The sequence below is a fragment of the Toxorhynchites rutilus genome, chromosome 3, assembly GCF_029784135.1.
Source record: "Toxorhynchites rutilus septentrionalis strain SRP chromosome 3, ASM2978413v1, whole genome shotgun sequence".
In the NCBI taxonomy this organism is placed as follows: domain Eukaryota; kingdom Metazoa; phylum Arthropoda; class Insecta; order Diptera; family Culicidae; genus Toxorhynchites; species Toxorhynchites rutilus.
In genome coordinates, this window is record NC_073746.1 from 75,842,936 (window position 1) to 75,867,826 (window position 24,891).

The 24,891-nt window shown below is 37.8% G+C and overlaps 2 protein-coding genes across 4 annotated transcripts in view; both read left to right on the forward strand.

The window, feature by feature from the left end:
- LOC129780539 (uncharacterized) overlaps positions 1–24,891 on the forward strand; it is a 315,512-nt gene that overhangs the window by 90,385 nt on the left and 200,236 nt on the right. The window lies entirely within an intron of this gene.
- On the forward strand, positions 16,780–17,330 carry LOC129780543 (uncharacterized). Its single transcript, XM_055788914.1, has one exon. It carries the CDS (start codon positions 16,802–16,804, stop codon positions 17,234–17,236), a length of 435 nt encoding a protein of 144 aa, XP_055644889.1. The 5' UTR covers positions 16,780–16,801; the 3' UTR covers positions 17,237–17,330.

Here is a 24,891-nt window from a genome sequence, read left to right on the forward strand (position 1 = left end):
GCTATAGGAGCGAAAAAACATTGGGTTGCTAGGGTGCACAAATCGCAAGATTACTAGATGGCTAGATTGTTAAACTGCTAGGTTACTAGATTTCTACATTTCTGGAAAATTCTACTTCATATCTAACATTAACCGGCCACCTTGAAAATACAATTTTCAATAACAACTAAAATCTATGTTATAATTAATAATTCTTCTTCTTTGCGTAAGGGTACCTTCAATATTGATGACTTCAGTATACCTCCTAAAGATTGTGGAACCGCCACGTCTCTGAAGATGTTGTTGCAGTATTTCTGTTGATCGTATTTTGCATCTGGAACTATTTCGGGTACTTCGATTTTGACCGGTGACAACATTGATGGCTGTGGGCTTGAAATCGCCAATAGAAGTTCAGCCGATTCAGTGGTAGCTGATAGAGGTCTGATTTGGTGCTGACATTATTACCACCTTGGATCAGCTTCAATTGGTGCACTACAATGATTGCAGGAACAGCTTGTGGGAGAGAGAAGCTTGATGAGTGAGTACTTGACGTTGTTCGAGTTCTTCCGTTGGGAACTCGGAGCGTGGGAGATTTTGAATTGGCCATACTTTCTTGGGCTCAAGGGATGCTACGAGAGTGTCACTCAGCTCGAATCTTGGAAAGCTGATTGGCTCCAACGGGGCTATCTCCGACTTGGATACTTTGACGTTGCTATTATCATCTTCCAAACGTATATAAATCCATGCTTCATATGATTTTTTTAATGTGTTGTAGTAATACGAGATGAACGTATTTTGATCAATCCGTAATTTTGGAAGAGATGTGGGTTTTTGGCAAAATGGTTTCCACTTACGATGAAGATTTGGAGTGATTTCATCACCCCAACCTAAGCACAGGAGGGTGGCTTTGGCACAGTGCATGTCTTCATCTAGTAGTACTTTGTGCATAATTTGTAAGGACGAGATAAAATCGTGCGTGCTTCTGTATTTCCAGAATTTTCTTTGGAGCAGGTGATCGTCGGGACTAAACAAAACATAGCGGGATATTTTTCCAATATTACCCATAAGCACAGTTGAGATGTGTCGGAAACGCAGAACAATGGTGAGCAATTCGTCCTGAGCAATCTTCAGTGAGTGTTCAAATATGATTCGATCTTTAGTCGTTGAACTGTCCTTCTTCGTGACGGTGTATTCTTCGATAATATTAGGGTACTGCAATTTGAGATCTGGGTGTCTTCCTTGAATTTGTTCTGACGAATCGAATCGTTGAGGAGGGTGCTGCTCATCTGCCGTATTATTCGTTCCGGTCACCTCCTCAAGTTTCCACAAACGTTGTAGTTGATCTTCGATCGACGGGACTAAAGCTACATGACAAGTTACTGCTTCTCTTGATTCATCGTGCTTCATTTGACCAGTGACGATCCAGCCAAAGACCGTTTCGACCAGCATGGGAAGATTCTGGGCCAAGCGAATTCGTCCATCTAGCAAAAGAGTGTAGAAATGACCTGCGCCAATTATGAGGTCGATTCTTCGGGAAATGTTAAACTCAGGATCGGCTAACAAAACTGATTCCGGAATTTTCCATTGGGTAGTAGAATATGAAACTGCTGGGGTATCACTGGTAACTTTTCGCAGGACGAGAAAATTCATTTGCTGCTTGAAATCATTCACTCTGGATCGGAGCTCAGTTGTCACCTGATATTTAGCGTTCGTGAGGGTACCGTCTACACCCGTTATGGGGACGTTGACTGTTGTGCGGGTAAGATGCAATTGATGACACAACCGTTCACTGATTGCGTTCGGCTGCGACCCTGTGTCCAGCAGGGCTCGAGCCAAGTGCTCTTGTCCATATGCATCTACGATTATTAGAACCACGGTAGAAAGAAGTACACTCATTTTGTTTCCTTCTACAGCTGCGCTGGATGCTGCTATGTGAGCACTATTGTCGGCAGCCAGAGTCTCGGTGGTGGCAATAGCAGATACCACGCGAGAGGGACCAGGTAGGGGCTCGATTTCTGTTTTCGGGGTTGTCTCTGATTTAGGTTCCGGATGCAATTGAACTTCGATGTAACCGGGGTGTATCATCGTGTGGTGTCGCTTGGTGCATTGCTTGCACACAAACTTTGAGCGACAAGTACGAGCAAAATGGTCGCTACGGAAGCAATTGCTACATAGCTTTTTGTCGTTTACGACCCTCAAACGATCTTGAATATTCATTTCGTTGAATAAGAGGCAGTCCATCAGCGAATGCCTTTGTTTTTCACAGGCGGGACATAACGGATATTCCTTGTTAACACTTTCAGCCATAGCGTTGGAACTGACACGGGAGGCATTCTGCTTTTGGATTCCAGAATTGTGGTTTCCGGTTCTGGATTGGGATGGGCTTGGCCGGTTGACCATAATCGTCTCCAGTACTCGAGTCCTTTTCTGCAGGAACTCAACCATTTTATCGTAGGTCGGATTTTCATCTGATGCAATTGATTCCTCCCATGCGCTGTGGGAGGCGTCATCTAATTTGTCTACCAGCAGCTCTATCAGAATGGAACTAAATTGTTCGACAGGTTCTCCTAACTGCTGCAGTACCTTGGTGTGCCGTTGAAAATCATCAAGAATGCGGTGGAGCGCCTCCACAGAATCATTTGGGATCTTTGGGTACTTCAGGATCGCTCGTATGTGCTTTTTTCGTAGTAGACTCTTATTGGAATAACGCTTGATAAGCGTGTCCCACGCAACAGAGTAGTTCGCAGCGGTGATGGTGATAGAATGAATGAGATTCGCTGCTTCTCCCTTTAGAGCAGCGCGAAGATAGTGAAATTTCTGCACACTTGATATCTCCGTTGACGAGTGAATCATGGAAAGGAAGGTGTCGTGGAAGGTCAGCCATCCATTAAAATCACCATCGAACTCAGGCAGCGTGATCGTCGGCAGTTTAACGTTCGACAGTGGGTTGGGAAATGGTAGTTGCGCGGGGATAGCTTGAGTAGAGGTAGATGCCACAGGCAATTGTTGGGTGGAGTGCTTCAGTAGCAAACCAGCTTTCACTTGAAAATATTTTTCTTCGACCTTGGCTCTTATTTCGGCATTTTCCAGTGCAAAGTTTTCATCAACATCGAGCTCTTCGTACTCTGATTGTACTGTTTCGAAAGACTCCATCAACTTCTCAATACGCTCCAGTCGTAGTGGAATTTCGTGGCCATGTTCATCAGGATCAAAATTCCGCAAGAATGTCTCCAAACGCGTAATCGAGTCAAGAATGTTTTTTCGCTTCAGCTCCTTAGCTTTCATTCTTTTCTCGTTCTGATTTGACATCTTGACGTTAGCTCCGAACACAAATGGGCAGCTAAAATGGTCGAAAAAGACCCAGCAGTACCGAAAAATTGAGTAGATCTTATTGGAACGGTACTCACCTTGTACCTCTTCCAAAGAGGCCTTGTATGATTAATTCTATCAGCAACTAACGGGAAATAACAGGTTGAGATAACTGGACAATGGGCAGTTATACACGGGTAATGTGGGTGGCAGCATTAACGAATTTTTCCAATTTCGTTAGAAGTTCGGGCAACGGGGTTTATCTCTGTTAATCTTCTTGATATCGTGCGGATACCGGATGCTCTGGGTAGTGTCGGTTTTCAGGTTATGTGACCGTACGTCTTCTTGTTTGCGGGGCGAATTGTGTGACCTTTATCCTGGTCACGGCACCAAAATGATGGGGTTGAACACTAATGGGGCGGGATTTCGACAACGGGTTAATCGCTGGGATTTCTTCGTGCAAATGGGGGACTCCAATCTCGATCGCTAGATGGACCGCAGATGGTTTCGACGGGGAACACTCGGGGAACACTCGGGGGACACTCGGGGAACACCTTTATTACAGCAGTAGCGTTGAACAACGAACGACTCGTTGAACTATTTCGGGATATTCATAAAAAAAAACTCGCGGGGTTTTTAACAAAACTTCAGTCCCTTTAATACGTCTTCCATTCTTGAAGGTTCGATACAAAGTAACAAACTGGGTGAAAAAACGTTGCTATAGGAGCGAAAAAACATTGGGTTGCTAGGGTGCACAAATCGCAAGATTACTAGATGGCTAGATTGTTAAACTGCTAGGTTACTAGATTTCTACATTTCTGGAAAATTCTACTTCATATCTAACAGCAACACTGGCCCGGATCATGTATACAAAAAAAATTACAATTTTTGTCACACGTACTGCTCGAAACTCAACAAAAAGTGGAAAGAATGTCATCGAGGAGATAATAAAAAAGATAAAACATAAAACGTGGCTAGCTTCGGAACCATTTCTGTTGCCTGGTTCTTTTTTGTAAACTTGGAGCCTACGGACCGGAAATATATTGCGCTCAAAAAGGTGATTGCTCTCAAAGTCTGTACGCCCTGAAACAAACAAAAAATAAACTCATCCCGAAAAACAACATTCAGGAACTGGTTAATTGTTTATACCTTGCACATAACTAAGCCTACAAAAACGAAACTGATCTGTAAATGGGGCATGAACGGTAGTTCTGCACACAGTACTTACAACCAAAAGTTTTCATTGCTATGGTGCCCATCAAACTAATTGATGTTGAAACAGGAAAAACCATTTGGCAAAATCCCCGTCCAGGATCTACAGATTTCTGCAGACCTATCATGTTTATGTTCGCAAAAGAGGATGCAAATCTTATTTTGAATGAGTAATCTTCAGTAGAGTCACTCATCAGTGAATTACTGCCTTCGACACATCAGCCTACGGTATCGTTGCAAAGTAGCTTTCAATTTTTTTTTGTTCACCATGTTAGATGGGAAAGCATGTAACACGCTATCCCAAGAGAAAGCAGCGGCTAAGTGCTATGTCTGTGGGGCCACGTCAACGAGAAGCCCGAGAATTTCGGAAACTTCAGGTTGGTTCTATCGATGGATCAAATGGCTGGATCAAATCTTTTGAATGTCTGTTGAATATAGCCTACAGATTTTTTTTAAAAATCTGTAGGCTATATTAAAAATTTGAGAAGAAATTTATCTGATATTTTAGTTTTAGGCTACCGTTCAAAACGTGGCAAGTTCGAAGAGAACTAACAATAAAAATTCACAAGGAACGCAAAAGACTTATCCAAAGTAAATTTAAGGCTCAAATGGACTTTATAGTTGACAAGACGAAACTTGGATACGGTACGACCAACGATGAAAACACCGCGCGAAGATTTTTTTCCGATCCATCGACAAGTGCTGTAATCACTAGAATAGAAGTAAATCTCATCATAAAATGTTCTACCATTTTGAGAATTATATTTTAGAGGCGAATGAACTGGAAAGTTGAAAGCCTCTTTAAAACAAAGAAGAAAAAGAAGAAGAGAATTATATCCAGCGGCAAGGAAATTGATAACACAAAATACTAAGCAAAGTTGTGGGAAACAAGGCAACTCTACTTAGTTCTACATAGCTGGTACTACATGCCTTTGAGCGCACACAGGCTTTTGATCCACAATGCCAATATTATTTCAATGTTCGATCTACCCTTTGGGGACCTTGGGGAAGAGGGCTTGGAAGCTACCCATAAAATCATCAGGAAAACCCGTTTAAATCACACGAGGAAATCATCTCGAGTCAACTCAAACGAAGATCTGCTAAGATCGTTGCTATTAAACTCCGATCCATCGATATCCCTTAAGCGAAAATCGTCAGCTTTCAAGCATTAGAAGGATGACAAAGAATTATCTCAGTATTTCTTGATTCGTGGAGCAAGAAACTTCGAGAGCGAATGACGTAGATATTTATAGTGACGATGACATTGAAAATTAGAAGAAATCATAGATGCAGAATGCAAAAGAAAAGCTTCTAATACGGAGCAAGGTACAGTTTTGTTTATGAACTAAAAAAGATGAAAATGTCACCTTTTTTTGTTTTTGAAAGAAACCCGAATAAACCATATGAAGTATAATCAATCCACAATCTTATTTCTATAATCCATTGAATATGAGACACTTTTGCCATTGATGCAATAAATGTGTAATTAATGACAGCAATGTGTATCCAAAAATATCAGCACTTTTTACTTTCGACAAACAAAGACTTTGTCGCTTGACCTATGCGATTATTCGAATGACACGAAACATTTATGCAAACATTAGTTCTGATACTTATGAACACACTAAAGTGTTACAATGCCTAAATTCTGCTGTTATGATTTTTGTTCCACATTCTTTTTTGTTGGGAATTCAACGCACCGTACGCCGTTTAGAAAATCAATTCGTCAAGATCGATCTTCCTCAAGATCGCCCGATCCTCATCCATGTAGCGCGGTGGTATTCTAATGGGAGCTTACACAGTGCTTCATTACATTGCGCTACGTAAATACCTTTATTGTAATATATTTCTGGTACAAACACCAAATTGTAACAGTTGTAATGAATTAAAATGTAGCTCAAAAATGTTAAAACTCTAAATTGGGATAAACGTCAACCCATGAAAAAAGTGGTAAGTTACTATGAAGCCATGCGTTAAGAATACGGATATGTTGTGATAGAAATTTTTCATGCTAAATAAATTTATCGGGTATGTTTTCGCAGCTTCAGTAACGAAAAAGATATATTTTGAATGATTTGAGCTTCCTGAATAGAGCCAATCTTATTTGTTCGCTTTGGTCTGTGCGAAAGATAGATATAATTGAGTAGACTGCAATCGATTTCCTAACACGGGCTAGATCCACTTTCTAGTCTTCATTTGGGTAATTATAAATTTTATTATTACAATAGATTGTCGGAGATTGTCTAAATCGATTGGAGTCGAAAGCGCATAAAATTGGACAATTTTCGTGATACTGCATACATTTAGTTTTTCAATTTGTACCCTCAATATGTTCGCGAAAGTCTACGTCACGCTACACATATATGTCAAAAAATATAACTCTCATCACTACTAATCTAAATGCTATATGAATGATATTATTGACATTAAGTCATAACTAATATTGGAACGTTATTTTCAAAAATCTGGCTGCCATACAAATGAAACACAAATTTCTGCATTACTCGAGAATTAATCAAGCGAATGAAACCAAAAAAATATGTAACCTTTATCTACAGATTCTTAGTTCTAAGAAGTTTTAAAATCTATAGAAATATTTTATTCTGTAGATATGGTAACCCTGGTCGTGCGTCGGACTATCCGGACTATCCGTATTGGCAGGAATCAATCTTTGGAAATCACAATGGCGCCATTGTCTACAGTTCCAAGACATCATACATCATGGATTTGAGATAACACAACAGTTCAGTCAACCTACGAGCGGATAGTCCGACGCGCGACTAAGGTTATCATATCTACAGAGTAATCTGTATTTCTACTGATGGCCATGTTCGGTAAAAAATTATCAAATATGAGACGATAAGGTTATGGTCAGATCAGATGACCAAACACAGTTGCACTTTCTATTAATTTTTGACATGAACTTAGTTTTAGACTCTGACACTCCTTCGTAATTCTAACGTTTCTTTTCCAGTAAATTAAAACAATCAATCGTAGACTCAAATGTAACTAACTGATGAGCAGTTACACAATCCAAACAGTGCATTCTTTGAGCACTCAGTATAAATATACTAGCATCAATGAAAACAATAAGCTCACATTTCTACAGCAGGTAGAATTATGGACTGTGTACTTTTTGTTTATTACATTTCATATAGTGTTTTTCTTCTATTGCCGCTTTTTCCTCCACCATGCAAAACGATACGCCTCAACCCAAAGAGTGCCGCCATCGAGTTGGCCCGAGTCCAAGGAAAATAAATAACCATGAGCAATTTTCCCCAAAGTGAGCATACAATTTTCATTCCCTCCCGCTTCCGTTTCGCGTTTCGTCTACCAAGGGAAAGCTACACTGTTGTTGGGCGGAGAGAATACCTGTTGAAGTATTCCATAAATCAAGCACATTATTTCGTTTACTTACTATTCTTTTTCCGTTCTAGCCTGGCCTATGGATCGGCTGAATCGACGGCTCGTTCGTTCGTTTGTTCATTCGATCAATATTATTTATGTTTGTTTCACTTCAGTCGTGACTGTTTGTTGGGAGGGTCCCGGAAATCCCGCTAGAGATAAATAAGTGGGGCGAGAGAGAGAGATAGAGAAAGGTGATAATGATGACCAATGATCTTCCACATTGTGTGTGTGTTACGGGTTCATTTTCAAATAAACAGTTCCGATGAATGGAATTGTTTTGGCTATTATATTTTACGATAAACCGGCTCTGGCTATCCTGGAAAATTGTATCGATCATTAAAGGTGAATGACTGTACCAGAAATTATAAATAACGAAATCATAGATGTTCGTTATTATTTTTGTAAAGTTTGTCAAAATAAATGCTTCATTTTGATTCAAAGGCCACCCTGATTCTTTTTCGTTGCAACACAAACAGTTATAATTTTAATAAGATACATTCATACATTGTTGTATGCTTAGAATAAAGTATATTTAACGTCAATTTCGTTCAAAAGAGTTGTTTACAACAACAGTTAAAAATACTAAGTTAAAAGTTAAAAATACGAAAACATTCATTTACGCTCAGCGCTTGCACACACACACATATATGAAAATCATGCAGTGTACGGTAGTCACCATTACCTACACACTAGAATATAAATTGAAGCATTGTTTGTTTACAATGACACAAAGCAGCAAGATCATCACCTGGTTTATAGAAGTTGGACAGAGTGTATGTACCTATTCGTATTTGTATGTGGCCAATACATTTCTACAGTAATATTTCCATACAGGTTGAAATAATTGATGCCCTCGTATCATGGGTTCCGTCCTCTACAGAAATTATATACCTTACTCTTCTGTTCTCGCGAGCATTACTCATATCTGTATGAGCAGCTCACATCCATCCAAATCCATCCAAAACACTCGTTTTCACGAGTATACTTTGAAATAACTGCACCTGACGAACATCTTCGTTGACAATTTTGTGGAGCTGCAAAACTAGGTTTTTCAAATATTCTTACTTCATGAATTCGTACAAAATAATGTCATAACAATTCGAGTACCGAAGCTCGTCAGAACCAGAAGACTCATGGGAACCGTCAGACATCTTATGCTTAAAGGAAATGATTGTAAACTTTGTGACATACGTAAACGAATATTGTAAATACATGTCATATTGATGAACGGTTGTGTCCCATTCACAAGAAATACGTTTACCCGAAGCACATTTACTCGAATGTAACACATACCCGAATGACATTGAAATGCGAATTTCGAAATGAATGGACAAGAAAAAAATATGGCATACGTATTCACCACCGCAGCGCAGTTTTTATCATAAATTTTTTATTTCGTGATGAACTTTATTCTGAGATCAATGTAATGGGGGCGATGTCCCCATTCAACGAGGTTAAGGAACCGAGGTGGCACCAAGCCGCCGAGGTGACGCAATTCGAGTCGGCCGCCGACCCGCCGTCGGAAGCGGTGACCTCTCGCAAGCAAACCTGTGTTCTACCGATTGCCCGGTTTGTTTGAAACATAGGAGACGATCCTTTAGTCAGGTTCGACCGTGCGTTAGCGAGCGTCGGACGGCATACATTTACCTGGTGCATTACGTATGCATGTCATGCATTTTGATATCAGAATAGATTTTATTGCGAAAAAATGAATTCATAATCAACCAAAATACCAAGTACCAAAATTGTCAGCATTCGTTTAAGTAAATGGACTGCGTCATCCATATGAATGGATAAATTTCATAATTCGTTATAAAACTACATTCTTTCATTTTTGATTATTTTGGAGAGGATTTTATTCAACGCCCCTATTTCTCAAATTGCACTACCCACGAACAAATCTTTTTGAATGAAAATGACCCTACGAGACAAATATTATCTTCATATAATACTGATCAGAAATAAATAGACAAATACTTCCTAATAATAAAATTTGCGTATTATTCGAGTATATCCTTTCGGGTAAGTGTCGCATTCGGGTAAATGTTACATTCGGGTAACTGTTACATTCGGGTATTTTTCGCATTCGGGTAAGTGTTAGTTCGGGTAGTCGGGACATTCAGGTAGCTGTCGCATTCGAGTATTTGTTACATTCGGGTGAGTGGAATTCGGGTGAATGTCTTTGGGGTAACTGTCTTTCGGATGAGTGGGTTTCGGGTAAATGTGACACAATTTCCTGTAGTGGTTTTTCCTGTTTCCCACTACAGGCATTTTCCAGAAATAAAATAAACTTTTTTTTTCTCTTCTTTCCAGGTAAAGTATCGAGCGCCGTGGATGATTCCATCGTACCGAAACATTTTCAGCCCCAGCAGGTAATTTACTACATTCCAGTGTGTTTCGTCAAGAATGAACATCTGGGAGAAAAAAAACCTAAGTTGACTAGCGTGCAAGTGCCCGTTTTATGTTGACGTAAAAATTACACGTGAACTATTGTTTTTGATTATTCATGAGCCCCTATCATGGTACAAATTAGGTGTTTAATGTAATTTGTTTACGCTAATTATGATTAGTATTTCTGATCGCACCTTCGCGTGGAACTCTCAGCTAATTCCCGAAACAACCACTTGTTGGCGATTGCCAAACGCGACATGCAAATCTGTCATCTAAGCATCATTATATAATTACCCTCTCTCGCACACGGGACCAACCGGAGCACTCCATCGAGCGCAACTAATTCAAATTTTATTGTCCGGCACGCCAGCTCATAATTTTTGGCAGTGGTCCAATTCCCGGCTTTTGTGTGCGAAAAAAAAAACCCATGAATCTGATTCATAACCGCCCAATTCGGGCGACATAAATCACACCTGACAGTTCGTTTTTGTCGTAAATCATATTCCACTTTGAGTCTGATCGTCTCAGCCAAGAACAGCAGCAGCAGCAGCAGCACCCGTCAACAACCAAACAACAGTCGGTTGTGATTATTCAGCTTTAATGCACGGGACAGGAGTTACGTTGGGAACAATTCGTCCCAGTTTACCGCATTACAATCGGAATGAAATATGGTCGATGAATTTTAACTGTCACTTACATTTGCTCGCATTTCACAATTGATAGAAACCGCTGATGTTTTCTCGCTGCGTTTTGATTCTCGATTATTCAAAGTTTAGTGGAGGGAATCGATTGACCGAGATATTGTCTGTAGTTTCCATCCAAATTCGAACGACCACTTAACTGTATTAGCCTCCAAAATGGCACAATAATTGCCTTCCTCTTCCCCCGGGAAAACCAATCGCAGCGGAAGCATGATATGACACGTCTGGAACGCACTTATCGACCGATTTCGGCAAACAGAAAAAACGCTTAACAGGGTACCGTAAAAGAAATATAAACGCTGATAGAGACATTATGTTTACGAACCGTTGCGGTGTGGTTTTGGATATGTTCGTCGAAAGGCTCGATTTCATACGCGTGGTGTATGATTTCAGCGCTTTCCCACCATCATCATCATCATCGACCTCGACGGCCCTATCGGTAGTAAAACTGTGTTTGTAAACGCGTTAGAAGCTCGCAAGTTATCGTCTCGACACTCAAGGGCTCTATAGGCAATTGGCAAACATGATATGATTGGTTTGAGGGGTGGTTCGTCTTAGCGAAATGTGTGCGTAGACTAGTAGTCGTGATATTACCGGGTGTCGCATTCAGTGTTGGGTAAGTTTTTAAAGGAATCAAATTTGAATATAGAGAATTTATTCTTCTGCGTCCTTCCATTCCACAAGTTAGGCGTCGTGCACAAATTACGTAACGCTAAAAATCCAGATTTTTGACCCCCTCCTCCCCCTACGTAACGCATTTCCTATCTCTAATACACAGAAAGTAACGCAACCTTGACCTCGCGTTACGTAATTTGTGCACGACGCCTCATGGCTTCAATTTCGGGCAAATAGGAAAATCGGGTTTTGTCCATAAGTCCACAAAGGAAGCTCAGTTGATTATAGCATAGCTTGGAGTAAACACTTGGTTTGGTGTGAACACCCATTATGGTGGACATGATGGATAATGCAACTCCATTGTTATGCGTTAAGATAATGGAGTAGCGTTGTCCATAGTGGTAATGCGGTAGAAGAAAATGAATTTATTCTCAAACTAGCTGACCCGGCAAACTTCGTTCAGCCCAAAATTTATTTTTCGTTATCACATTCACGCTTTTTTACTAAACGCACGTTCATAGGACCAATCGCAGAATTGTTCATTGATTGATTTTCTAATCTACCCTTTAAAATCACCTTTTACTATAAAATTCCTAGTACTTTTACCAAAACTCGTCATTATAATAAAGTAGAACCCCGATTATCCGCGAAATAGTCTGGCAAGGTCACCGTAAATAATGAAAATCGCGGATAACGCGATATATGACTAAAATGAGGTGTAAACTCGAAATAAAGAAATAAAGAATTTCAGCATGAAAACTATGTTTCATCAATACAGAAAACATTAAACTATCCATTTGCAAGGTCGTGCGCACCAGTGGTCAGATAATATGAAAGCTATGACCAAATCAAAAGAACAAGCACCTACGTCTCACTGACAAATGTTGGGAAGCTTTATAGAATTACTATGGAACTTGCTTTCGCGTATCATCCGCTCGTGGATAATCCTCGTTCAAGATTTTTCAACCACTTGCAAATAACAGGTTTCTCCGTTACATGGAATATATGTTTGATACAGAAAATATGATAGAATAAAGACAGCCCTAAATCGGAAAAATCCTTTCTCGAGTTTTACTCTTATCAACACATTCGGTGATCCATTTTTATTTATATAGATAGAAGAAGATATAGGATTACGTTTCATCACATTAAAAAAAAATTAATTGTTATGTTTGGTTGGAATATGTGTATTCTTTTTACGGGACCCCCTCTCCATTTCAGAGGAGGAAGTGGTCATACCATCATAGAAACATTTTTCATATTCAAAAACCTTCACATGTGAAATTTGGCTCCATTTGATTGATTAGTTTTCGAGTTATGCAGAAATTTGTGTTTCATTTGTATGGTAGCCTCCTCTTAGAGAAGAAGGAGGAGTGTCGAACCACCATAGAAACGTTTATCGATCCCTAAAACTTCTAAGTTCAATTCCATTTGTTTGATTAGTTCTCGAGTTATTCAGCACCCTCCCCTCCTCCTCTTCAAAAAGGAGAAAGGAGTGTCAAATCACTATAAAAACATTTATTGCTCCCTAAAATCTCCATATGCCAAATTTGGTTCCATTTGCTTGATTAGTTCTCGAGTTATGCAAGAATTTATGTTTCATTTCTATGGCAGCCCCCCACTTAGAGAGGAAGGAGAAGTGTCGATTCACCATAGAAACGTTTCGTGCCCCCTAAAACCTCCATATACCTAATTTGGTTTTATTTGCTTGATTAATTCTCGAGTAATGCAGAAATTTGTGTTTCATTTGTATGGCAGCTCTTCCTTAGAGAGGGGGGTGGAGTGCCTAACCAACGTAAAAACATTTATTGCACCCTAAAACCCCCATATGCCTAATTTGGTTTTATTTGCCTGATTAATTCTCGAGTAATGCAGAAATTTGTGTTTCATTTGTATGGCTAGCCTGATTCTAAAAAAAATCATATGAATATCCCTTACAATTTCCATCAAGCTAACCATACATCGGAAGATGAACACTTTTACAGGGAAAAAGGAATCTTTTCAAGTTTTTGGAAAACAAGGCATTTTTGTATGGAGACTCCGGATAAAAATAATGTTTTACTCATAAGATTTTCGTGTGTGTTAACTCTAGCGTTCGATAAGTTTCAAAAAATAAAGAAAAAATTTCAGACATGTAAATCGCGATAATTTATATAAATAAAAATGATTTGGTGTACGTTCTTCACGATTTAACTCAATAACAGAACAACAGATTTAAACAGTCAGTATCAGGTTTGATTCGTCTTAGTCTGCATCAGGTTTATATGTCAAAAAAGAAATGCATAAAATTATCCAGATAAAAATAATTTCTGTGGGAACTTGAGTGTTCGAAATGATTTAATTCAAAATATCAATTGTGAGTGGGACGAAGTTTGTCGGGTCAGGAAGTTCATACATAAATACATCATAAAAACATACATAAAAATACATAAACATAAATACATACATTAAAAAAATGTCACGAGTTCAACATTTACTTTGTTTTTTTTGACGTAGGACTACGTCTTTCATTTCTATACCGGGGTGTAAAATCAAAGTTTCGAAAACGAAAGCGTTACGCCGGAGACCGAGATTTTGAGCGTTAATAGCTCCTAAACAACTGAACGAAATGGTATGATAAACACTTCATTCGAAAGATAAAATGTCTACGCGTTATATACTTGTTACTTTTTGATCCAAAAACTTGTTTCAATAGTCTTAAAATTGCTTTCAAAACAGGCTATTGAAATCACCAATCGGTATATAAGCGAGCGGCGCTCGGGAATCCACTCAGTTCTAATTGAACAGCGATTGGAGCATGTTGTCACTGTTGCGGTGAAGCTCTTTATTTATCATGAAAGCGCGGATGAACGGTGTCACCAAGAGCCTGTTTGTGCACCCTAGGCCAGAAGGGAATCTATCAGGAGGAGAGTGATGCCACAAACGGTTCCCTGGGAAGACATCGCTACACACACATACACGCGCGGCTATTAACAGGTGGTTATCGAGTTGGCATTAACCACTGGTGGGCTTCCAGTATCGAGGAAAATGTGGAAATATCTAATCGTTACTGAAAATAATCTGCCAGTTCCTCTGGGAATTTTCAAAATATATTCATGTGAAAGAGTTTAATTGAATGTTTTCTATCCATGTTACACTGTGACCAAATATGTTTCAATCAAGTGCTATTAACAGGTGGTTATCGAGTTGGCATTAACCACTGGTGGGCTTCCAGTATCGAGGAAAATGTGGAAATATCTAATCGTTACTGAAAATAATCTGCCAGTTCCTTTGGGAATTTTCAAAGTATATTCATGTGAAAGAGTTTAATTGAATGTTTTCTATCCATGTTACACTGTGACCAAATATGTTTCAATCAATTGCTATTAACAGGTGGTTATCGAGTTGGCATTAACCACTGGTGGGCTTCCAGTATCGAGGAAAATGTGGAAATATCTAATCGTTACTGAAAATAATCTGCCAGTTCCTTTGGGAATTTTCAAAATATATTCATGTGAAAGAGGTTAATTGAATGTTTTCTATCCATGTAACACTGTGACCAAATACATTTGGTTTTGTGGTTTTTCAATCAATCGCAATTAACAGGATAGCTTCAGAAGATTATTCTTCCCCATCAGTAGGATATTTCCGTATCCAATATTGTATGCGCCCGCAATCGATTATTGCTCAGTCGCCGAAAGTTCCGAGCTCAGAGAGTTCATTCCCCTCTAGTTTGCCTTCCAAATTGCCATCGTAAACCACACCTTCTCTCGATTCAATCACACACAAAAAGCATACTTAAGCGATATTCTGGTGGTGAGACACATTCATTTTTCGTGAGGACATCGACAAGACAACATCGTTGCCTAACGTGCTGGAGGAGGTGGACGGCGAAGGATCGACACATACACGCGCAGAACTCTTTCCGTTAGGATGCCATTCAGCATCGAGAAAGTTCCGGAAAGATCTAATCATTGCTGGAAAATAATCTGCCAGTTCCTTTGGGAATTTTCAAAATATATTCATGTGAAAGAGTTTATTTTAATGTTTTCTATCCATGTAACACTGTGACCAAATACATTAGGTTTTGTGATTTTTCAATCAATCGCAATCAACAGGATAGCTTCTGAAGATTATTCTTCCCCATCAGTAGGATATTTCCGTATCCAATATTGGATGCATAAAACCTTGTGCCTCCAACGTAACGCTCTCGTTTTCGAAGTTCTCCAAATATTCATTCATTCAGAATGAATTCAGATTCAACTTCATACAAATGATCTCTAAATCAACGATAGTCCTACGTCACCCTTGCGGTTATACCATAGATATAACCCACTTCCTGTTTTTTTATAAAAAAACATGAAACACTTGATGTGACAAAAACTTTTTTTTCTGTAAAAGTGCCCATCTTTTGATGTGTGGGTGACTTGTTGGAAATTGTAAGGGCTATTCATATCTATTTTTTCAGAATTTCAAAAAAATATTTTTGAGAAAAATTAATTTTAATTTTCAAAATATTTTTTTTCAATGATTTTTTTAATAATTTTTTTATGGAAACATAAATAATAAATAAATAAACACAACATTTCATTCATAAACAATTTTTTTAGGTTTTATTGTTTTTGAGTGAGAAATGTTCTGATACTGTGTGTTTCAACTTTTTTTCGAAAAATCTCAACACAAAAACTATAAGACCTGCAAAATGTTGGTTTAAGAATGAAACATTGGAAATTATGGTAGTTTTCATTAAAAATATCAAATAAATTTTGAAAGAAAAACATCACTTAAAAATTAAAACTCATTTTTCTCTAAAATATGTTTTCGATCAATTCTGAAAAAAATAGAGCGTCCATTTTTCGATGCATGGGTGACTTGTTGGAAATTGTAAAGGCTATTCATATACAGCCATTCCATGCCAAACCGATATAGTGGTTCTCAGATTTTCGTGAAAAGTGGTAGTTTTGTTCTTTGTCGCAAAACATAGGACCCTATTTTTTACGGAATAGTCTGGCAAGGTCACCGCGAATAACAAAAAAATCGCAGATAACGCAATAAAGCTCTAAAAATGAAGTGCAAACACGAATAAAAAGGTATTTTAGCTTGAAAACAGGACCCTGATCTTTCACTCGCAACAAAGTAAATCATAGTAGGCTACGAACACTTATTACGTTTGAGAATACCAAAATTGCAATTTTTTCAGGGAAAAAATGTCGATTGCACAAAATCCTTGCGACAAATCATCCATAAATTCCAGCGAATCTCCCGACTATTCGAATTCCTTCACGGGCAGAAAAATTGTTCCATTAACTGAAGAACTTCGTGAAGAGCGCCTCTGGATCCAGCTTCCTTTCGTGTTACAGAAACGGCTGGATTCGTTGGAACAACGAATGCTCGATGTGGAAGACAAAGTGAAACGTCTGGAGCAGATCTGCGAGGACAGTACGCTGTGCCCAGAATGCGGTGCAGAAAGAATCAGCCAGTACTGCCTAAAAGATGCGGATAACGACAAGATCGACCAGCGAGAAAGTCAAATTTGTAAATACACTTTCATTGATGATGATGATGAAGAGAGGAAGCAAGATGAAGTGCCTGCCGGATCATCGCATACGACGTCGTCTGAGAAATCGCCACAAGAAGAATAAATCAGAGATGAGTGGAATAATTACCGGAATAAGGTCCCACCGAATCATATTATTTCAAAAATAAATTTAATTCGATGAAGTACAATTCAAAATAACAAGTACATGAAAGAATATGAATCAATCAAAATGATTTTAGATAATCTTAAAATAAAAATGAGGATTCAGCTTTATTTATTCCATGCATACATAAATTCTGTCAAAAATATACCGGAATTTGTGTTATTAGAAAAAATGCTTTTCTTGACGTGGGACTACGTCTTACCGTAATAGTACATGAGCTTGAGCTTGAGCTTGGGTGGACTGTACAATTCGTAGTTGCTCTCCGTGATTGACCTGAACCAACCAAATTGCACAAAGAACACACAGAATGACGCTTGGGACTAGCAAATCATTCTCGTTGTGCAATTTTCGGTGATTCGAGCTTTAAATGGTCAATAACGACGTCCTTACAGTCACCAGGGGATGGGAAGGAATGTTAGTATGATATTCGCCGCCCGAAGGCCAGAAGGGTCGCCTCTATAGCGTGGTTCCCTAGCGTTTATCATGGGAGGGATTGTTGTTAGTGGGAATGGTTAAGAAATATCAGGATTCACTGCGGTAAGTGATGTGATTATGTAAATGCGAACAATTGACCTCTCGACAAAACAAAAATCCGGAAATCTCATGTGTTACAATACGCGGCATAGATTATCTTTAGGTATCCTGAGAAGGAAAACCTTAAAAGTTGATACATTTTATATAATATATTATATTAATATATTCTAGTATTCATTCGATATACTTTTCATCGATATTCAATCGCCTTGGCAGAGATTCAATAGTGGGAAACCTGATAAGGTAACCGAGAAAACTCCTCCAAGGCCAACCGATCCTGCGATATGTTCTGTTATTCATCACACATACTCTGAGCTTGATCACGAACATCACCTCACGGTGAAAATGAGATGAAGTGTATATAACCTTGCATACAAAACATCTCGCCCCCACCGGCGCTCGTAATGAGGCCCTCTGTATCACACTTCAATCCGGAACGCTACTCCTAATGATCCCCGATAATCGTTCGATTAATCGATTAATAGAATAATTCCCACAGAAATCGATTATTAATCGAACGAATACTGTGCAACCAATAATCGAAGCGAACGAATAATTTACGTCGAATAACCAATTCAAACCTAGAGAAAAAAAACGTACGGCCGCTGCAGTTTTATCCTGAAATTCAATCACCATCCCCGACGCTCCCATAAACTCGCAAACGAAACTCAATGCCGTCAACGCGAATTGAGCTTCGTCCACGAGTCCAGGAAAGCGCAAAAGATAATAACTAAATTTCAGGCGGAATGCACACTTTTTGATTCCAGATGGTTTTCTAGCAAATGAGAGATATTAGTCTAACTAATTATTCCTTTCAATATAACGATTAATCGATTAATCGATTATTTGGGATGATTAATCGTATCGAATAACAAACTGCTAAAAAGTATTCGATTAACTGTTGAACGATTAATAAAACGTTTTAATCACACCACCGAAATAACAGAAAAAATGGAACTAAACACGGAGCGAAACAAAAACATGTCTATACACGACGACGACGCTCCGCGCGAGACCGGGAAAACAAATATTTTATTAGAATGAAAAAAATATTCATTTATTTACTACAAATACTTTATTTTCGTGTGCTCCCGTGGCCGAGTGGTTAGCATCAAACCTAACATTCCGGGGGTACGGGTTCGATTCCCGTTCTGGTCGGGGGAATTTTTCGTTAAAGAAATTTCCTCCGCCTTGCTCTGTGAACACTCGTATTCTAGAGCTTGCCACTCAGAATCACGTCTTACCGTAATAGTACATGGGCGTAAAAGTCACGGTTTTTTTTAACAGATGACGTCACTAAATAATAAAAAGAAATTTATTTCGAGAGCTTCATCTGTCGCTAGCTTATTCAGTTATGATTGTGGTATGTGCAGTGGTTGGAACATATTCTCGCTGCCAGTCAAGCACTACTTAATACTCTTCCTGACCTATCCTTTTCTATTTCGCTACCGGTCTAAATGGAGCCTCTAGCGAAAAACGTCGTATTAGTAATAATTCGATATGGAATACGTGCGAATGGTGCCATTGTCAATTAATCAGACAGCAAAGAATATTTGACATGGGACAGATAATATTTCACCTAATCAATAATATCGCATTGTTTGAAGAAAGCAACAGTGTTGAATGTACACGAATGCCGCAAAATTTAATTAATAGAGGTGTAATTTGCGCTGGACATTTTTAACAATAAGGAATCGACTCATGCACCAGAGATTTTGGTAGACCGAAGTGTGTAGAAGAAGAGATACATACTGGCAATCAGAACACAAATTTTGTATATTGTTCTCACGAGAACAGGAATGAATCATGTATCAACCATCATCAGTTGCTTCTACAAAGCCACGGAAAATCACCGATTCTTTCTAGGACCACCAATCAGTTAAAAAATAAATTATATGCAACCAAATGGCTACTGTGTAATACACAACACAATTATCCTTAGATAAAAATAAACACGAATAATTTCGGCTCTGTTACAGCTGAATTGCTAAATGAGCCTAAAATAAACCGTTCCATGTCAAACCTATACAGTGGTTCTCAGATTTTAGATAAAAGTGCTGGATTTGTTCTTTTTCGCAAAATATTAGACACGTATTTTTTAATTTTTTCATTGGGGTGCCCATTTTCATTTTAGAGTGGTCTGAAAAATCCATTTTTTCGCCTTTTTCCCAAAGAAGACATTTTTTAAATTCATAACTTTAGAACTACTTGACCGATTCAGATCGACATATCAAATTAAAGCCAATTACCTCGTATTTTTTGGAAAAATATTACGTTTTCTAAAAAATTGGGGTTTGTTTTCGTAATTATTGATTTTATTCGTTTTTGGTTGTTTTCATGGCTTTGGACTTTTTTATATTTTTCTTGAAAGCTGAAAATTTTTTACATAACAGAGATGTGATTTTTTCGTTTTAAGGTTATGATTTTTCAAAATCAACCTATGGTCCGATAAACAATTTTTTGCCTTTTCTTCCGAAAATGAGTTTTTAAAAATTCATAACTTTTGAACTACTGAACCTATTCAGATAATCGGCGTTTAAGATTGAAGCCAATGTACTAGTCTTTTTTGAAAAAAATATTACACTTGCAAAAAAATTTGATTATAGTCGCATAGATCTAGTCTAGTTGCAAAGAAATACTGAACGAAGACTGAAAACAAGCTAAATATAAAAAATCCTAACTCAAAAACGAAAAAGATACATCTTTGATTTGCAAATATGTTATGTCAAAAAAAACTCAGCTTTCAAGTTCAAATATAAAAAATATAGCGTCCTCTATCTATAACCGAGAAAACTGGGAAAAACTAAAACAATCAATAATTACAAAAAAGAAAATCCAAATTTTTCGCAAGTGTAATATTATTTAAAATAAGACTAGATTATTCAATTTGATATGTCGATCATCTGTATCGGTTCAGTTGTTCAAAAGTTATGATTTTTCGTTTTAGGGTGGTCCGAAAACTCACTTTTTTTCCTAGAATGACTTTTTTTTTTAATTCATGACTTTTGAACTACTGGACCGATTTAAAGATCGTTATATCAAATTAAAGCCAACTCGCTTTTTTATAAAAAATATGCCAGTTGCAGAGAATTTAAATTTTGTTTCCGTTACTATTGATTGTATTTGTTTCTTATGGTTTTCATGTTCTCGGGACAAAAGGTGTTATATTTTTTCTAGAAAGCTGAGGATTTTTCACATACAATAACTCAAAATCGGAGATGTGTTCTTTTTCGTTTTTAAGTTATGATTTTTCATATGAAAAATGAACTGATTTTTTGCACAGGTCATTTTTTGGACCAATAAAGAAAATGAACATGGTCGGTTCTTCAAATTCTATAATTAATTTTTTTCCATACCTTCATTGCCACTCAGGCTAAGTCCCAAAAGGTCGATTTTCGGCCAAAATTTTAGTTCAAAAGTCTGAATTTTTGTAGTGGGAAAATTTGTTAACTCAATCATATCTCAAAAACGAAAAAATACTCAGCGTTCAATAATAATAAAAAAATATAGCGCACTCTAGTCCAAAGCTATGGAAACAATAAAAAAACGATTACAATAAAAAATTACGAAAATAGAATACATTTTTTAGCAAGTTCAATATTTTTTAAATAAAAGCTATAAAGGCTAGTTATGTCTTCAACTTTATATCTCGATCACCTAAATCGGTTCAAAGCTGAGGGTTTTTTACATAACATATCCAAAAATCAGAGATGTGTTATTTTTCGTTTTTAAGTTATGATTTTTCAAAGTTAACATGTTTTCAGTCTTCGTTCAATATTTCTATGCGACTAGACTGGATGTATGCGACTAGAATTCAATTAATTGGCAAATATGTCATTCTTTTAAAGGCTAGCGATTTGGCTTCAATTTGATATATAGATCATCTGAAACGGTCCAGTAGTTCAAAAGTAATACATTTTTGAACAAAGACATTTTTGGAAACAAAGTGAAAAATGATTTTTTGGACCATCGGTTAAATTTGAAAAATCATAACTCAAAAACGAAACAAAACGCCTCTCTGGTTTCGACATTTGTTATGTGAAAAATCCTCAGCTTTGAAAATATTAAAATATATAGCGCCTTTGGTCCCGAGACTATGAAGCAATAAAAAACGAATACAATCAATATTAACGAGAACAGAATAAGTAGATTGGCTTTAATTTGATATGATATTTGATAATTTGATAATCGGTCTAGTAGTTCAAAAGTTATGAATTTTTGAAAAAAAGTCAGTTTTGGAAAAAATTAGAAAAAGTTGATTTTTCGGAAAAGCCTAAAATGGAAATGGTCACCCTACTGAAAAAAAATTAAAAATATAAAATACCTTTTTTTCGTGTGTAGACCTCATTTTAGTCCTTTATTGCGTTATCTGCGATTTTAGCTATCCGCAATGACCTTGCAATGACCTGTATCTTCAATAGTAACGCATGTAAAAAGAGTTTTGTGTCGATGCGTTGTTACATTACTTAATATATCAATTAACACCAATTCAGTAACACAAAGTCATACAGTAATTTTTCAAACTTCATTACACTTTTTTTTTTTTCATTATAATTATTTTTTGATTCTATTTTTTTCTATCCCATTTATTTATTTAAGGCTCATTAGCATTTTAGATGTAACAGAGCCGAATTTTAATCGTGTACATGTCTCATGGTTATCATATCTATAATTAGCACATTACACAGTTGTCATTCGCCAATATTCCTTCTATACCATTACATATGGTCCATTCACACAGTAGCCATTTAGGCGTAAGAGTATTCTTTCTGTTCTTCCATTATCCAGTTGAACCACCGGACAGCGGAGACAGTTGATTGATCATTGTTGAGTTATTTATAGAACAGCAGCCCGATGTGTCTTGCAGAGCAGAGCAGCTAGTTGTATGGATGAATCGATCTTATTTCGACCGTGGATCGATCTCCATCGCTGATGATTGTTGCGTGGACGTAGCTATTCTGTAACAACACAAATATGGTCAATGAGTGCCCTGAGTTTTGATCTCACGATCGATCGCTTACTAAGCGAACGCGCAACCAATGTGGCTACGGAGACCCCCGTTTTGATTCTATTTGAGAAATTGAAAAATTCGGTTGGGCATGCTACTTACCGAATTTACCAGAACAGATTCCTCGATATTTTCCCATGCCTCAAAAATCGCAATATTTAGCTCATATATAGTAGCATACTGTTTTCCTTATGCGTGAATGCATCGAACTAGTCGAGTTCAACGCATCTGTTTATGATACACTATGCAAGCATTTGCATAGCCCGTGCAGCAAATTAAAATCTCGCCCGATTATGGGATAATAACCCACCCAGTCTGGCAACACTGCATTTTCGCCGCTGATTTGTATTGACGTTTTGTTGGAATAAACATTCAATTCGCAAACAGATTCAACAGAATAGGACGTGTTTTGAAAGGAGAAATAAAGCAGTGGAAAAAGGAAAAGTTTTTGTAAGGGTTTGAAAGTGAACTAGAAAGAAAGTGAAGTGATCGGAAAACAACAAAGAAGAACAACACAACGTAGGAAACGAAAGGTACGGATTCAACAGCATCTTTTTTCTGATCCTTGATCCACTGTTTGGTTTCTTTGTAAATTGTGAGAAGGCTCCTCTTTATTTCGATGTCCAACATGTTTACATTCTTCTTCATTTTGGTAAAATGGGGTCAAATTATGTGGAAGTACGCAAAGCATTTTGCGCGAACGGCAGCAAAATCCAACACTGTCGGTATGCGATCTCGCCAAAAAGCTAAAAATGCCGGAGAGTACCGTGTTTAGTGTGTGCAATTCGTTTGACCAGCGCTTAACTGTGGATCGGAAGGTTGGAAGCGGAACAAATCGAAAAGTATGCTCCCGACAGATGAACCGAAAGATAGTTGCCATTATTGAGAAACATCCCAACCTTTCAGTTTGAAATGTGGCTCGAAAGATTGGAAAATCAAAATCATATGTACGAAAAGTGAATCAGAGGCATGGAAAGCGTACAAAGTGAAAAATGTGCCCAATCGTGATGATAAGCAAAATTTCACTGCAAAAGCCGTGCTCCACGCTCCACACTCGAAACTAAGAAAAAAGCGAATGGCATTAATGATTTCAAGAGGAGATGGAAAAGCGCCGCCGCCAGTATATCTAAGGGTACTGTACGGAACCTAATGGCAGATGTTCCCAGGAAAGTTCGTGAATTTTACAGGAAACGTAACTAACATCGAAGTAAGCTTTCCTTGTTTTATATATAAGTCTATTTTACTGAATTAAACAATCGGTTTTGTTGTATTACGTGAATTTTTGTTTTATTGGCATCATCTTGGTGTCCGAAATTTAACGTGGACAGGCTTTATTGTACAGATAGCTTGCTATACACTGTTGCAGTACACAGAATTCTTTTTGAGGTTTACGGCGACAATGCTCGGTCCGAAACAACATCCAGAGTATAATTCAGAAGCTTGGAAAATAATGATTTTGATATTGCAAGTTAATTGACCTGCAATGTGTTGCCAGAGAGGGAGGACAATATAACAAGTGATATATTATTTACATTTGTCTGCATGAAGCATTAGTTTTCACGAACATCTAGCGAGGTATTCTCAAGACACTCAAGGTCCCAATATACGCCCTCAGTTCTATTCAAACGTGGTGAGAGTTTCCGATTCCATTCCCGCCAAAGTTCGAATAGCTTTGAATTCGCAGCTCAAAAATACAATCAAGGCGTGTTATCATCGTAATTGCATCTACTTATTACACTACTTATTGGATAGTAACGAGTGCAATACTACTTTGAGTAGAGCAAAGAATGTCATTTGTGATAGAAACTTATTTTTTACTCAGTTTGATGGAAAGTCAAATAGTCAAATAAACATCAAAGTTCAATGTTGTACAATCGACGAAAAATATAATCAATAAGAACGCTGAGAAAAACGACGACACCGTCATCAGCTTGTTACGCATCGGGACCATATGTACATACTAACAATGCATGCAAAGTCAGCAAGATGTCGAACTCGGTTCGACACAACATCCGTCTGAGGCATGGATGCGACACGAGAGTGGTTCTGCTCA

Bases quoted from the DNA above. Each gene is read 5' to 3' on its own strand.
- LOC129780543 (XM_055788914.1), top strand. From the start codon at position 16,802: ATGTCGATTGCACAAAATCCTTGCGACAAATCATCCATAAATTCCAGC.